The sequence below is a fragment of the Bufo bufo genome, chromosome 3 (genome assembly GCF_905171765.1).
Source record: "Bufo bufo chromosome 3, aBufBuf1.1, whole genome shotgun sequence".
NCBI classification, from domain to species: Eukaryota; Metazoa; Chordata; class Amphibia; order Anura; family Bufonidae; genus Bufo; species Bufo bufo.
In genome coordinates this window covers 232,761,951-232,778,673 of record NC_053391.1, presented here as the reverse complement: position 1 = coordinate 232,778,673, position 16,723 = coordinate 232,761,951, and the positions used below count along the sequence as shown (strand labels likewise).

The window sequence follows — 16,723 nt, the reverse complement described above, 5'->3', positions numbered from 1 at the left end:
TTACTGCAGGATTCACCTGGACAAAAACCGTTGCTTTTACTAGTTTTTGTCCAGTCAAATACCGTCAGGTCCCGGAAACAGGCCAAATCGCCTCCAGGTCTCATTCTAGTCAATGGGGTCTGGTCGTGCTCCGGCCCTATCTGGCTATGTTGGATATAGTGAACTCCGGCAGGCTGTTTCTCTGCCGGATAGTTTATATGCATATGTGAAAGTAGCCTTATTTAGCTATTCTATTCCTGTACCGCTTTTTGACATCAGTACCTTGGTCCCAAAACAAGGATCCGTTTTGTAGACTACTTTTCACTAGCTAACATATTTTTATTGCATACAAAACTAGAAAAAGATGCGAAGGTCGGCACATGCTCGAAAAGAAACAGAGTTTCTACGACTGAAGAGAACACGCTTGGGATTAGAGGACTTTGAATCCTTGAAAGTAATAGGAAGAGGAGCTTTTGGGGAGGTAAGAAGACAAAATGTATTGCTTTCAGTTATTAGTATAACACATATAGAAATATGAACTGATGGAGAAAATTAGTGTGAATCCTAAAAAAATCTAAGTGACTTTTTTTTCTTGTAGGTCAGACTGGTTCAGAAGAAAGACACTGGTCATGTGTATGCAATGAAGATTTTGAGGAAATCCGATATGCTGGAGAAAGAACAGGTAAGCAGAAGCATCCTGTGTAGCTTATTTTAGTTGGATACTAGAGAGAGGTTGTTGATCCAGGGAGTTATTCTGATTGTCGGGAAGGAATTTTTTCCCCCCTCAAATTGGGAAAATTGGCTTGTACATAAGTTGTTGCGTGTTTTTTTTTTTTTTTTTTTTGCTTTCCTCTGGGTCAACTTGCAGGATAACAGGACGAACTGGATGGACAAATGTCTTTTTTCGGCCTTATATACAGTCATGTGAAAAAATTAGGACACCCTTTGAAAGCATGTGGTTTTTTGTAACATTTTTAATAAATGGTTATTTCATCTCCGTTTCAACAATACAGAGAGATTAAAGTAATCCAACTAAACAAAGAAAACTGAAGAAAAGTCTTTTCAAGATCTTCTGTAAATGTCATTCTACAAAAATGCCTATTCTAACTGAGGAAAAAGATAGGACACCCTCACATGTATTCCCTCTTAAATTGGCTCAGATCTCACACCAGGTGCACATAATTAGTAGATCGTTACTCTGCATGTTGAATGAGGCTTGCCCTATTTAAACCTCAGACATTTAGTTTGGTGTGCTCCTGACTGTTGAAGTGAGAGTGAGCACCATGGTGAGAGCAAAAGAGCTGTCAGAGGACTTCCGAAAAAAGATTGTAGCAGCCTATGAGTCTGGGAAGGGATTTAAAAAGATCTCAAAAGATTTTGAAATCAGCCATTCCACTGTCCGGAAGATAGTCTACAAGTGGAGGGCTTTCAAAACAACTGCCAACATGCCCAGGACTGGTCTCCCCAGCAAGTTCACCCCAAGAGCAGACCGCAAGATGCTAAAAGAGGTCTCCAAAAACCCTAAAGTGTCATCTCGAGAACTACAGCAGGCTCTGGCTACTGTTGATGTAGAAGTACATGCCTCTACAATCAGAAAGAGACTGTACAAGTTTAACTTGCATGGGAGGTGTGCAAGGAGGAAACCTTTGCTTTCCAAGAGAAACATCGAGGCCAGACTGACATTTGCCAGAGATAAAGTTGACAAAGACCAGGACTTCTGGAATAATGTTCTTTGGACAGATGAGTCCAAAATTGAATTATTTGGACACAACAGCAGAGGACATGTTTGGCGTAAACCAAACACAGCATTCCAAGAAAAGAACATCATACCAACTGTGAAGCATGGAGGTGGAAGTGTCATGGTTTGGGGCTGCTTTGCTGCAGCAGGACCTGGTCAGCTCACCATCATAGAATCCACGTTGAATTCTACTGTGTATCAGAAGGTGCTTGAAGAACATGTGAGACCATCAGTTAGAAAATTAAAGCTGAAGCGGAACTGGACCATGCAACATGACAATGACCCAAAACATACTAGTAAATCAACCAAAGATTGGCTGAAAAAGAAGAAATGGAGAGTCCTGGAATGGCCAAGTCAAAGTCCAGATTTGAATCCCATTGAGATGCTGTGGGGTGACTTGAAAAGGGCTGTACGTGCAAGAAACCCCTCAAACATCTCACAGCTGAAAAAGTTCTGCATTGAGGAGTGGGGTAAAATTTCCTCAGACCGATGTCGAAGACTGGTAGATGGCTACAAGAACCGTCTCACTGCAGTTATTTCAGCCAAAGGAGGTAACACTCGCCTATTCTAACTGAGGAAAAAGATAGGACACCCTTGCCCCTAATAGCATTTTTGTAGAATGACATTTACAGAAGATCTTGAAAAGACTTTTCTTCAGTTTTCTTTGTTTAGTTGGATTACTTTAATCTCTCTGTATTGTTGAAACGGAGATGAAATAACCATTTATTAAAAATGTTACAAAAAACCACATGCTTTCAAAGGGTGTCCTAATTAAGTCACATGACTGTACTATATTACTATGTTACTAAATTTGGAGAGAAATACACTGCCTGCCCCAAAAAAGGCAAGTCGCCACCTGGATTTAACTAAGCAAATAGTTAGTTATAAGCCTCCTATTGGATAATTACTGTATGGGCGATTATCTTTCAGCTAGCAACAAGTTATTTAACCCCAACTGGTGCAATGAGTTGCTTCTCATTTCTTAAACAACCATGTCTGTTTGAGAAGGGTGAAATCATTGGCATGCATCAAGCAGAGAAAACATCTAAGGAGATTGCAGAAACTACTAAAATTGGGTTAAGACTGTCCAATGCATTATTAAAAACTGGAAGGATAGTGGGGGACCTATCGTATTCGAGGAAGAAATGTGGCAGGGAAAAAATCCTGAATGATCGTGTAATCAAATCGAAGAAAAACAGCATTTCCACACACACAATGTGAAGGGAACTCAAGGGATTGGGACTGAACAGCTGTGTAGCCGTAAGAAAACCACTAATCAGTGAGGCAAACCAGAAAAAAAGCTTCAATTTGCTAGGGAGCATAAAGATTGGACTCTGGAGCAATGGAAGAAGGTCATGTGGTCTGAGGAGTCCAGATTTACCCTGTTCCAGAGTGATGGGCGCATCAGGGTAAGAAGAGAGGCAGATGAAGTGATGCACCCATCATGCCTAGTGCCTACTGCACAAGCCTGTGGGGGCAGTGTTATGATCTGGGGTTGCTGTAGTTGGTCAGGTCTAGGTTCAGCAACAGTATGTGCTCCAATAATGAGGTCAGGTGACTACCTGAACATAGTGTATGACCAGGTTATTCCATCAATGGATTTTTTCTTCCCTGATGGCACCGGCATATTCCAAGATGACAATGCCAGGATTCTTTGGGCTCAAATTGTGAGAGTGGTTCAGGGAGCATGAGACATCATCTTCACACATGGATTGGCCACCACAGAGTCCAGACCTTAACCCCATTTGAGAATCTTTTTTTTTTTGGACAGGCAGGCAGTGTAGTTATCTATGACTAGGGCTGCAGCTATCGACTATTTTTGTAATTGAGTATTTTATCAATTAATCGAGTACTCTAATAACAAAAAACGAATTAAAAGAATGTTTTTCTTTATAAAAACTCATCAGCTGCCCCTCTAGCCATGTCCCCAGCTCCAGTACTTACCTCTCCTGTAGGGGCGCCGCTTCACAGCTCCTCATGGTGTCACAATCGACAACTAACAAACCCCTATAATTAATACCTATAATAATAACGACTGACAACCAATTGTGGATAAATAAGGCCGCGGTCTTTATTAAATCTGGGGGCACCAATAAATATTACCACAATAAATTAATCATACTGAGTTTAAATGAAATAAATACCAAACAATCCCTTAAGTTAATATCCGTCCACCCAAAAGACTGGGCGACTAACCCCCCCCCCAAATTCAACAAGACCGCAACAAAAAACAGGGAGGGCGGGCGGGGGATGCTTCCTTCTTGATTGAAGATTCCGACAGCCAAGACCCAGGTGAGTGACTGACCTTAAATAGTGGTCCAGTTCCCGCCACAGAACCTCCAGGCCAATCCTTGATTCGGGCTAAAAATAGCCTAAGCCCAGCAACCGGACAGCAACCCTCCTGAGCCAATCACCTGCCGTCCAGTTGCCAGCTTAACCTGAGGAGAAAAACAGGGAGAGAAAAGAGAAAGGGGGGGGGGGAGAAAACATGGCCAAACCATACAATGTGTCTCAATGACACCATGAGGGGCAAGCGCCAATTTCGGCCTTGCCCCTATCATCATTTTCTCTGCACGCTGTCGCTGCACTATCGTCCTGACGTCACACAGCGTCGGGTCATAGTGCGCGCTTACGTGCACTATGACCTGACGATGTGTCAGGATACAGTACAGAGCAGCACGGTGAGGGCTGGTGGGTGACCATGAAGCCTTGATTAATAGCAAGCGCTTCACTCCCGCTTCGTGGTCACATGACACTAACGAATCCTCAATGCAAAAGATTTGCATTGAGGATTTTTTTGTGTCTAATTACTCGACTCAATCGAGTTATCGTTTCAACCCTATCTATGACACTGTTTGGAAATAAAAAAATGTCTTTAGTCTTAAGTTCATTGTAAAAGATGATTCAGTTAGTTTTTAGGAATATATTGGGCATCCAACATGGTATAAAGAGGTTTTATAATGAGCTGTTGGGTCACAGCAGTACAGAATCTATTGATTGTTATTCATACTATTGTCACTGAACACCAAGGTAGTTTTCCAATGGACCTCTCTGGATTTCCATTATTGTGATGCATAACCTAAGGTTATGTAAAATGAACAGAATGGTGTTCCCAGAAAAAATTCAACCAGAAAATTGTACTCACTTACATAGCACTGACTGCAGCACTTTACAGACATTATCATCACTTGCTGTGCCCAGTGGAGCTCACAATGTAAGTTCTCTAGCAGTATGTCTACAGAGTATGGAAGGAAACCAGATTATCTGGAGTAGACCCAGACAAGCATGGGGAGAACATGCAGATCTTGTCCTGGTTTGGATTTGAACCTAGGACCCCAGGGCTGCAAGGCACTAGTGCTAACTACTGAGCAACCGTGCTGTTCAAAAAAGTCAGATCTCTGGAGGTCTAGCATGGGATCTGTAGTGATGTTAAAGAGGACCTTTCACATATCCTGACACTGTGAACTAACTATACAGACATGGAGAGCGGCGCCCGGGGATCTCACTGCACTTACTATTATCCCTGGGCGACGCTTCGTTCTCCCGCTATGCCCTCCGGTATCTTCGGTCACTAAGTTATGGTAGGCGGAGTCTGCCCTTGTTCTGCTGTAGCGCTGGCCAATCGCAGTGCAGAGCTCACAGCCTGGGAGAAAAGAGGCTCCCAGGCTGTGAGCTCTGCACTGCAATTGGCCAGCGCTACAGCAGAACAAGGGCAGACTCCGCCTACCTTAACTTAGTGACCGAAGATACCGGAGGGCATAGCGGGAGAACGAAGCGTCGCCCAGGGATAATAGTAAGTGCAGTGAGATCCCCGGGCGCCGCTCTCCATGTCTGTATACTTAGTTCACAGTGTCAGGATCTGTGAAAGGTCCTCTTTAAGAAAGAGTTAGTCTTGGGTTGTTTTCAGAGAAAAGATCGCTATTCATACTCCTAATCGTGTCCCACACCCCAATCGAATTGTCATTATTTCTTACTGCAAACAATGATTGACTTGCAGGACCCTTCCCTGATAAAATCTTTCTTTTAGAACATTGTGGGACCTTTTATTAAGTGATTTGTGCCCTTTTGTGGCATAAAAAGTCATAAATTATGGTCTTAGTGAGAAAAGTGGGCAGGGGTTATCCGAGAGGTGCATAGCTGCCATTTTTCCATTAAATTTACCAATCCTAAGAACAGAAAGTGTTGCAAATTGTACTGCAAATTGACCCCTGTCTTTAGGACAACTAGAGATAAGCCAGATTTATTAAGCGTGTGCCATTGTCCTCTGTATTGTTTAGGATTGTCAACTGACACTGTAGCTCAGTGAAGCTTATCTGTGACCATCCAACTGTGGTAATGAAAAACGATTGTCAAATGAATGGGTGACCAAGTGAGGGGAGTACAACTCTGTCCCCCACTATGATGTCCACATAGCCCCCTTGAAGCTTCTTAATTCTTCTTTAGTGGATGATTTTGCAACTTGTGCTAATGTTAAAGGGCTTCTGTCAGCCCACTAAACCATTTTTATTTTTTTTGCTTAATAATAATCCCTATACTGCGATCTCTGCATACATAAGTTAAATAATCATTTTGGTTCAGTAGAATTTGATAAAAAGCGATTTTTAAAATATGCAAATTACCTTGCTACCAGCAAGTAGGGTGGCTACTTGCTGGTAGCAGCCGCATCCTCCGATCCTAATGACGCCCCCTCCGCATTGTGATTGACAGGGCCAGGGAACGGAATCGTTCTCTGCTGGCCCTGCCTGTTGGCATTCAAAATCTGGCGCCTGCGCCGCGGCCGTACCTTATCTTCAATCTGCGCAGGCGCACTGAGAGACGGCCACTCGCTAGGCCGCTCCATCCTCAATGCGCCTGCGCCGATGACGTCACATCTACACCCGGCGCATTGAGGAGCGAGCGGCCGCCTCTCAGTGCGCCTGCGCAGATTGAAGATACGTACGGCCGCAGTGCAGGCGCCAGATTTTGAATGCTAACAGGCAGGGCCAGCAGAGAATGATTCCGTTCCCTGGCCCTGTCAATCACAATGCGGAGGGGGCGTCATTAGGATCGGGGGATGCGGCTGCTACCAGCAAGTAGCCGCCCTACTTGCTGGTAGCAAGGTAATTTGCATATTTTAAAAATCTCTTTTTATCAAATTCTACTGAACCAAAATGATTATTTAACTTATGTATGCAGAGATCGCAGTGTAGGGATTATTAGTAAACAAAAAAAAAAAAAACGGTTTAGTGGGCTGACAGAAGCCCTTTAAAAGTTCTTTATTACCGTGATGATAAAATTGCCTTTCTGTACTCCGTTATGTCTTCTCTAGTATGTCTTTGAAGGCTGCAGTTAATTCTTCCTCAAAGCGATAGAGATGTGTTGGAAGCGCGTTGGTTAAAAGGAAGTAGGGAAATGGGTGTAGCAGTTTAACTATGATGATTTCAGAGTCTGCACTACAACACAAAACCATTTACAGTTTTATAAAGCACAATGAGATTCAGCACAGAGGGAAGGAGCCCTTTCTCTACATATCTACATTTCTAACCAATACTGGTTATTTTTATTTATTTATTTTTTTTCACCCACAATATTCTTTTGTATTGTATCACACCAGTGTAATGCAAGGCATACATAGCTCCTCACATTTATGCATTGCAATACTGCAGTGTACAGTACAGACCAAAAGTTTGGACACACCTTCTCATTCAAAGAGTTTTCTTTATTTTCATGACTATGAAGGCATCAAAACTATGAATTAACACATGTGGAATTATATACATAACAAACAAGTGTGAAACAACTGAAAATATGTCATATTCTAGGTTCTTCAAAGTAGCCACCTTTTGCTTTGATTACTGCTTTGCACACTCTTGGCATTCTCTTGATGAGCTTCAAGAGGTAGTCACCTGAAATGGTCTTCCAACAGTCTTGAAGGAGTTCCCAGAGATGCTTAACACTTGTTGGCCCTTTTGCCTTCACTCTGTGGTCCAGCTCACCCCAAACCTGTCACGTGTCTGTGCGCGATGTCAGCGTTGGAACCTGGTAAAGAGACCAGCAGGAGACCAGGGAAGCATTAGTATTAGTCCTCTTTTAAGAACATTTGCACTGTAATCCAGGTGCAGGGATATTTATCTGTGGCTTGAGTTGTGATTAAATTCTGTGCCCCCCCCCTCCTTTCATACTTATCAAGTGTTTGTCAGACTGATCAATCTTGTAAAATGTTACACTGTAGTGGTCGTGTAGGTTACACAGTGGATAAACTAAACCAAGCAATGTGTTAGCACCTACAATAAAGCACTGTAAAATCACTGGCATGTGTGTTCAAAGAGCATTGCCCAAATTGGCAGCTATTCATTTCCTTAAGGGCGTGCTCACATTGGTCTGATTTAAAATCCGACCTGTAATATCCATGGCAGAGATCTGAGCAGACCCTCAAATTTCTATTGCAAATGTGTAATTTTAATTACTGTGATTAGCCCCATCGTCATTCAGTGAGGCTAATCTTCTGCTTTTCTTTGCAGAGTCCATGAAAATAAGTAGTAAGCCACTTATTTCCATGGCTGCCCCTCAAATCTGCATGGGAGTTTTCTGATGTATGCAAGCAGAGTTTGCACACTGATATGCATGGGATGCAGGTAACAAAATGGCTAATCCAACCACTTTGGGTCTATTCGCAAGTGTTTATTAGATAAAGATTATGGCGCAGATTCCACACCAATATCTGGAATCTGCTCCATAATCTTTATCTAATCCAACACTTGATACTCTGATTTTGTTCAGCACTGGTCCAACCAAGTGCAGGGGGTAGGGTAGTCTGATGAATAAGAGACATAGAATTAGAGAGACTGCAGCAGAAAGGTGAAAAAGGAGGGCACATGATAATTTACCTTGAGCATGTTATGTGAAATGTTGAGGAGAACCACAGGGTTTAAATTTTTAGGCTGTAGTGGTCATGTAGGCTACACAGTGTACAAAATGTCTTACAATCTTTAAAGGGTAACTGTCATATTTTTTATTTGCTAGTTTATTAGAGCTAGGCATGTATATCTGAGTTAGTCTGTCAATGATTGTCAGAAGATCTGTAATTACCTTATAATAACAGCTTTCATTAATGTCCCCTGTCCCTTTCCACTGCTCCCTTAAAAGACCATTGTTAGGGCTTGTCTGTCTCCGGCTAAGAAGACAGGAAGACGGAGGGGCGGTCCTTCACACTGCATGCCTGCATTAGGCTTCAGAGTGAGGAGGCGTGTCTCTCAGTAATCCAATCTGATTGGCTGGCAGGGAGCTGCTGGCTACAGCAAGTATGTATGGGAAGTGAGGGAAAGCAGTTTTGGCCTCAGAGAACTGGCAGAGGAGCCATCTTGAGAAGGTCCTCATATTGTAAATGTTTAAACAGCCGTAACTAAGGTAAAAACTCAAGGAAAACAGTGGTATGTGGAAAAACTAAAGATTTTTTTATGCATAATTAGGGCTGAAACGATTACTCGATTAAATCGAGTAATTCGACACACAAAAATCCTCGATGCAAATTTTTTGCATCAAAGATTTGTTTGTGTCATGTGACCACTGAGCGGGAGTGAAGCGCTTGCTATTACTCCCGCTCCGTGGTCTCCCACTGCGCTTGGAATACTCACCTTTCCAGCGGGGGGCCTCCGGAAACTTCACAGCACGTCCATGGTCCCTTGCTGCACTGACCTGACGTACGCACGCCGTGACCTGACATGCTGTGTGACGTCAGGAGCAGTGCAGCGCGGAACGATGGAGTGTCGGTGGCACCCCTGCTGGAAAGGTAAGTTGGTGAAATCGAGGGGGTGGGGGCGTGACTATGGCCGGGCGCCCGGAGTGCACATCGTCATAGCAACCAATGACGCTGTGCAATCCGGGTGTCAGGAGGAGCAGGGCAGCAGAGACTATTGCACAAGGGGGGAGAGCTGATGGCCCAGTGGGGGGAGAGCTGATGGCCCAGTGGGGGGAGAGCTGATGGCCCAGTGGGGGGAGAGCTGATGGCCCAGGGGTGGGGGAGAGCTGATGGCCCAGGGGTGGGGGAGAGCTGATGGCCCTGGGGTGGGGGAGAGCTGATGGCCCTGGGGTGGGGGAGAGCTGATGGCCCTGGGGTGGGGGAGAGCTGATGGCCCTGGGGTGGGGGAGAGCTGATGGCCCTGGGGTGGGGGAGAGCTGATGGCCCTGGGGTGGGGGAGAGCTGATGGCCCTGGGGTGGGGGAGAGCTGATGGCCCTGGGGTGGGGGAGAGCTGATGGCCCTGGGGTGGGGGAGAGCTGATGGCCCTGGGGTGGGGGAGAGCTGATGGCCCTGGGGTGGGGGAGAGCTGATGGCCCTGGGGTGGGGGAGAGCTGATGGCCCTGGGGTGGGGGAGAGCTGATGGCCCTGTGGTGGGGGAGAGCTGATGGCCCTGTGATGGGGGAGAGCTGATGGCCCTGGGGTGGGGGAGAGCTGATGGCCCTGGGGTGGGGGAGAGCTGATGGCCCTGGGGTGGGGGAGAGCTGATGGCCCTGGGGTGGGGGAGAGCTGATGGCCCTGGGGTGGGGGAGAGCTGATGGCCCTGGGGTGGGGGAGAGCTGATGGCCCTGGGGTGGGGGAGAGCTGATGGCCCTGGGGTGGGGGAGAGCTGATGGCCCTGGGGTGGGGGAGAGCTGATGGCCCTGGGGTGGGGGAGAGCTGATGGCCCTGGGGTGGGGGAGAGCTGATGGCACGGGGGGAGGGGGCTGATGGCACTGGGCGGAACGGATGCACTTGGGCTGATCGACCAGGGGGGAACGAAGGGTGTTTTGGACTAATGGCAGGGGGTCTTATGAGTTTTTTTATAAAGGAAAACAGTCTATTAATGCATTTTTTCTTATTAGATTACTCGATTAATCGTAAAAAATAATCGATAGAATACTCGATTACTAAAATAATCGTTTACTGCAGCCCTACGCATAATGCTGCTGCAGCAGTAACGTATGCTAAAATTGATTTTTCTTTTAAAGAGGACCTTTCCCCGATTATGACACTATGAACTAACTATACAGACATGTAGAGCGGCGCCCGGGGCTCTCACTGCACTTACTATTATCCCCGGGCGTCGCTCCGTTCTCCTGCTATGTCCTCCGGTATCTCCGTTTCCCACGTTATGTTAGGCGGAGTCTGCCCTTGTCCTTCTGTAGCGCTGGCCAATCGCATTGCAGAGCTCACAGCCTGGGAGAAAATAACCTCCCAGGCTGTGAGCTCTGCGCTGCGATTGGCCAGCGCTAGAGCAGAACAAGGGCAGACTCCGCCTACCATAACTTAGTGACTGGAATCTCCGCCTACTATAACTTAGTGAGCGGAGATACCGGAGGGCATAGCAGGAGAACGGAGCGGCGCCCGGGGATAATAGTAAGTGCAGTGAGATCCCCGGGCGCTACTCTACATGTCTGTATAGTTAGTTCATAGTGTAATAATTGGTGAAAGGTCCTCTTTAATGAAAACATGACAGTTACCCTTTAAGATTGAGACCTGCAAGTCCGCCTTTTCAGTATGGTGCCAGCGGAGGACCTGTTATGGTGAAACAAGACTTCCATCCAAAGTCATGGCACACAACAGAATGTATGAGTTTACGTCATCTTTTACTTCATTTGTGTCAAGTGCATCCAGAAAAATTTCAGGCAATTAGTCAGCAAGTAGAAGAAAGATATCAAGTTGACAACTTTCTAAACACTAGACATTTTGTTCCCTCTAGATCTTCTTCAACATTATGTCTTGTGGCTCCCTGCCAGCACAAGCTAACATGTAGTCTTACAGGGAGCCACAAGTTATACCCTTGAGGAGGGTACATTTTAAGTCTTTGTAAGCATATCTTTCAATCCTCTGAGTACATCTTGAGCCACGTCTCCTGCCAGAAATTACAGCAGGGGACACATCGGAGAGGGCAAGTAGACCGGGTGCCTTTGCTGGGAGGCTCTCCTAGTGATGCTTACAGTACAATTGCCTAGACATCCAGACTGCTCTGTCTGCTGCATGTCGCTCCTTCACCTTTATACTTCTGGCTCGAGATGCAATCAACCCTACTTCTCTAGGCATACTGCCTGGTAGGGTTGATCCCAATGATTAAAATGATACCTATTCTTGTGAAAACATGTTGCGGTGTTCCTGAGAAAAGAGACTTTTGTTCTTCATGCAAATCAGGAACAGGGTCAGTTCAGGAAGCTGAGGTGCACAGAGGGTCTAAGCCCTGCCCCTCAGTGCCCTAAAGCCCTCATTTGTATACAGCTGGCACCCGCTGTGTATGGAGTGGTTTCAGCTTAAATACCCTGTGCGTGTATGTCAGCTATATCTGTCCTAGCACAGAGGAGTTGAAAGCATTGTCTGAGATAATTTGAAACCGTGGACAAGCTTTGGAAAACTGCCTTGAGGAAGTGTTGGTATATGTCTTCAGCAGTGACATGTACGTACCTGCAGGTCACAGTGTCATACCACTGCACAATATAAACAAGCAGCGGCGGGGGACCAGACCAGCACGGTAGTAGAGAATGGCCCTGGAGAAAGTGGCGAGTATAGTTTATTTTCAGATATTGTAGGGCTTGTTTGAGATTTTTAATTACCTCAGACAATCCCTTTAATTAAGCCTGGTAATATTAGTAACAATAGTCCCTATACAGACAATTGAACTTCTCCTAGGATAGTTATTATCTGTTCTGTACCTTTTTTATGTCTGTTTTACCTCTTTGCTATGTGAAATCGCTAAACGTTCAGATCTGAATACTTTGCTGGACCAAACTCTCCCTCTTTATTTCCCTCTATTGCTTTTCACATTCAGACTTCTCTACTGAGGGACTTCTTGGGTAGTTCAGTTTCTTGCAGTACTCGGTCTCCCTTTTCTGTAAACTGTAATGTAGTGTAGTATGGGCCAAGGGCAGCAGAATGGACGTGTAGTTTCTCACCAGACAATTCTCACCATAAGAACAGATGCTACAAGAATTGTTACTAAAACGGACATTGCAGTAGAGGTTACAAGTACTCTTTAAATTAAAGGGGTTATCCCACAAAGATGATAACAGATGGTGGGGACCAATCACCCATGTGATTTCAAAAATAAGGAATCCTCTTGTCCCCTCCACGAATGGGATGTATTTCAGCTGCCCCCCCAGAAGTAAATACCCTTCACTTATTTTGTTATCAGATGTTAAATAGTTTTCATGAGATAACCCCTTTAAGGTTTTCAGCTGAAGTGATATATATATATTTTAATCTCTGGCACATGAGATAAGCTTCAGTTGTATGTATTCATATGCCCTTGTGTTTGCTCAGTACACAGTGTGTAGCTGTTCAGAATGGAGCCATCAAAGCAACATTGTCTAGGATTAGTCCTCCGGATGTCTTGCCAAGATAACACAGTAATCAGGAAGTCCATTGCTCAAGCACTTTTAGCAAAGTCATTTTTTTGTTCTCACAGTTCAACTGTCTAATAACCCTGAACCCGATGAAGCCGCTGCCTCTCGCTTTTCTACCATATTGGCAAAAATGTATTAACGACAGGTGTATTTTCTTCTTATTTTTTTTCTTTTTCTTTGTAGGAATATAAATGCATAAAGGCACAAAGGGAAAAAAAATCCCTCCCTTTGTCTCCACCTTTCGTTTTCTTCCAGTTTTGTCTTGTGTGCAATTACAGCTAAGAAACTAACTAACTGACCGTAAGGCTGGGTTCACACGGGCGTTGTGGGAAAATGTGCGGGTGCGTTGCGGGAACACGCGCGAAAAAATCGCGGGATTGCAAAACATTGTAATGCGTTTTGCACTTGCGTGAGAAAAATCGCGCATGTTTGGTACCCAAACCCGAACTTCTTCACAGAAGTTCGGGCTTGGGATCGGTGTTCTGTAGATTGTATTTTCCCTTATAACATAGTTATAAGGGAAAATAATAGCATTCTGAATACACAATGCATAGTAAAATAGCGCTGGAGGGGTTAAAAAAAATATATTTAACTCCCCTTAGTCCACTTGATCGCGTAGCCCGGCATCTGCTTCTTTCTCCTTTGTTGAACAGGACCTGTGGTGAGCGTCCATTACAGGTCAAGGACCTTTGATGATGTCACGCCGGTCATCACATGATCCATCACCATGGTAAAAGATCATGTGACGTACCATGTGATGACCGGAGTGACGTCATCAAAGGTCCTGTTCCTGTAATTAATGCTCACCACAGGTCCTATTCAACAAAGGAGACAGAAGGAGATGCCGGGCCGCGATCAAGTGGACTAAGGTGAGTTAAATTATTTCTATATTTTTTTAACCTCTCCAGCGCTGTTTTACTATGCATTCTGTATTCAGAATGCTATTATTTTCCCTTATAACCATGTTATAAGGGAAAATAATAATGATCAGGTCTCCATCCCGATCGTCTCCTAGCAACCGTGCGTGAAAATCTTGCTTGCGGATGCTTGCGATTTTCACTCAACCCCATTCACTTCTATGGGGCCTGCACAAGTGATGCGTGAAAATCACAGCTCATGTGAACAGCCCCATATAGAAATGAATAGGTCGGTATTCAGTGCGGATGCAATGCGTTGGCATGGCATCCGCGCGGAATACTCGCCCATGTGAAAGGGGCCTAAGAGCAATACCTGCAGCCGGATCACACACCCCCCCCCCCCCCCCCCCGGCTCTGAAGTATGACATAAAGATCAAGGTGCGGGCTGAAAAGAAAGCCTCACCAGCTCAACCGCTTACCGATAAAAAATGGAGGGTGTCAGCAGGAAATTAGCCAGGGATTCTACAAGTCTTTATTTCAGGGACATTTTACTGTTTTCATTCATTACAAGGTTGAGTTCCTGTAAAGAGGATTTCCACCATGACTTGCTCTTATGGCTGTTTATGTATCTCTTCATTTAATGGAGTGTGACCATGCATTTTCTTCTTTTCTTTTTCTCCCTGCACTCTGGATCGGAGTCGGGAGGGACATGGTGTCCACCAAATGGTCACCTAGTTTTCCATCTATTGATCTACCCCTCCATTCCTGAGTTGAGGAACAGAAATTGAAATAGTTTATGCTCTTCTTTACATTACAATGTACTATGAAAGTCTTGCTTATCTAGGGCAGCAAATGATAAAGGTAGTGGACTTTGTGGTACTTTGTACTTTGTTTTTTTGACCTTGCAACGATATGATATACAGTATTTTATTTTTGTGCTTTAAAGTGGACCTGTCACCAGTTATGTAAAACTGACTACTTAGAGGGGTTATCCAATACTATAAACTGCCACCTCCCCTTATGCCGCCCCCCCACTGAATATACTTAACCCGCTTCCTGCGCCGCATCTGGGCACCGCTGCTGCTTCTCCCCATGCGCCGATGAAGGATGCCGTTTGATAAATATCCCCTAATTAGTTTTATAGTTTTTTTTAACATGAATATGTTTACTTTTCTTAGTGTGAGCTGCTTGATTTTTTTTTTTACATTATTTTAGTTGCGCACAGATATAGTTGCGCACGGATTTCTGGAATTAGACACTATTTGGGCATGTTCAAACATTTTTTCTATTTTTGTTTCTTATGTTAAGAAAAAGCATATTCAGACCATGGTCTTGTTACCAGTGGGGTACCTCAGGCATCTGTTCTGGGACCCATATTGTTTAATATCTTTATCAGCGAAATTGCAGAAGGCCTCAATGGTAAGGTGTGTCTTTTTGCTGATGACACAAAGATTTGTAACAGGGTTGATGTTCCTGGAGTGATACACCAAATGGAAAAGGATTTAGGAAAACTAGAGGAATGGTCAAAAATCTGGCAAGATAATGCACCTGGGGCGTAAAAACCCAAGAGCAGAATATAAAATCAGTGATACAGTCCTAACCTCAGTATCTGAGGAAAGGGATTTAGGGGGTCATTATTTCAGAAGACTTAGGCTCCATTCACACGTCCGTGGTGTGTTGCGGACCCGCAAATTGCAGATCCGCAACACACCAGCTCCGCACCCCTATAGAAATGCCTATTTTTGTCCGCAGCTGCGGACAAGAATAGGACATGTTCTATCTTTTGCGGAGCTGCAGGACCCGAAGATCGGGGCCGCGCTCCGCAAATGCGGACAGCACACTGTGTGCTGTCCGCATCCATTCCGTCCCCATAGAGAATGAATGGGTCCGCGCCCGTTCCGCAAAATTGCGGAAACGGATGCAGACCCATTTGCGGACGTTTGAATGAAGCCTTAAAGGTAGGCAGACAATGTCATGGAGCTGCAGGAAATGCTAGCAGAATGCTTGGGTGTATAGGGAGAGGCATTACCAGTAGAAAGAGGGAGGTGCTCATGCCACTCTACAGAGCACTAGTGAGACCTCATTTGGAGTATTGTGCTCAGTACTGGAGACCATATCTCCAGAAGGATATTGATACTTTGGAGAGAGTTCGGAGAAGAGCTACTAAACTAGTACATGGATTGCAGGATAAAACTTACCAGGAAAGATTAAAGGACCTTAACATGTATAGCTTGGAAGAAAGACGAGACAGAGGGGATATGATAGAAACGTTTCAAGGGAACCTGTCACCGGGATTTTGTCTATACAGCTTAAGACATGGGTTGCTAGATGGCCGCTAGCACATCCGCAATACCCAGTCCCCATAGCTCTGTGTGCTTTTATTGTGTAAAAAAAACCGATTTTATACATGCAAATTAACCTGAGATGAGTCCTGTACGTTAGATGAGTCAGGGACACAGGACTCATCTCAGGTTATTTTGCATATGTATCAAATCGGGTTTTTTACACAATAAAAGCACACAGAACTATGGGGACTGGATATTGTGGATGTTCTAGCGGCCATCTAGCAACCCATGTCCTCAGCTCTATACACAAAATCCCGGTGACAGGTTCCCTTTAAATACATAAAGGGAATCAACAAGGTAAAAGGGGAGAGAATATTTAAAAGAAGAAAAACTGCTACAAGAGGACATAGTTTTAAATTAGAGGGGCAAAGGTTTAAAAGTAATATCAGGAAGTATTACTTTACTGAGAGAGTAGTGGATGCATGGAATAGCCTTCCTGCAGAAGTGGTAGCTGCAA

At 44.7% G+C, this 16,723-nt stretch overlaps 1 protein-coding gene across 2 annotated transcripts in view; it reads left to right on the top strand.

Annotated features, from left to right (window-relative positions):
* LOC120995060 (serine/threonine-protein kinase 38) overlaps nucleotides 1-16,723 on the top strand; it is an 89,905-nt gene that overhangs the window by 40,012 nt on the left and 33,170 nt on the right. For both annotated transcript variants that reach the window (XM_040424032.1, XM_040424033.1), the window contains exons 4-5: nucleotides 338-460; nucleotides 578-661. In XM_040424032.1, the coding sequence (XP_040279966.1) occupies nucleotides 338-460; nucleotides 578-661 (207 nt within the window). The remainder of the gene's footprint in view (nucleotides 1-337; nucleotides 461-577; nucleotides 662-16,723) is intronic.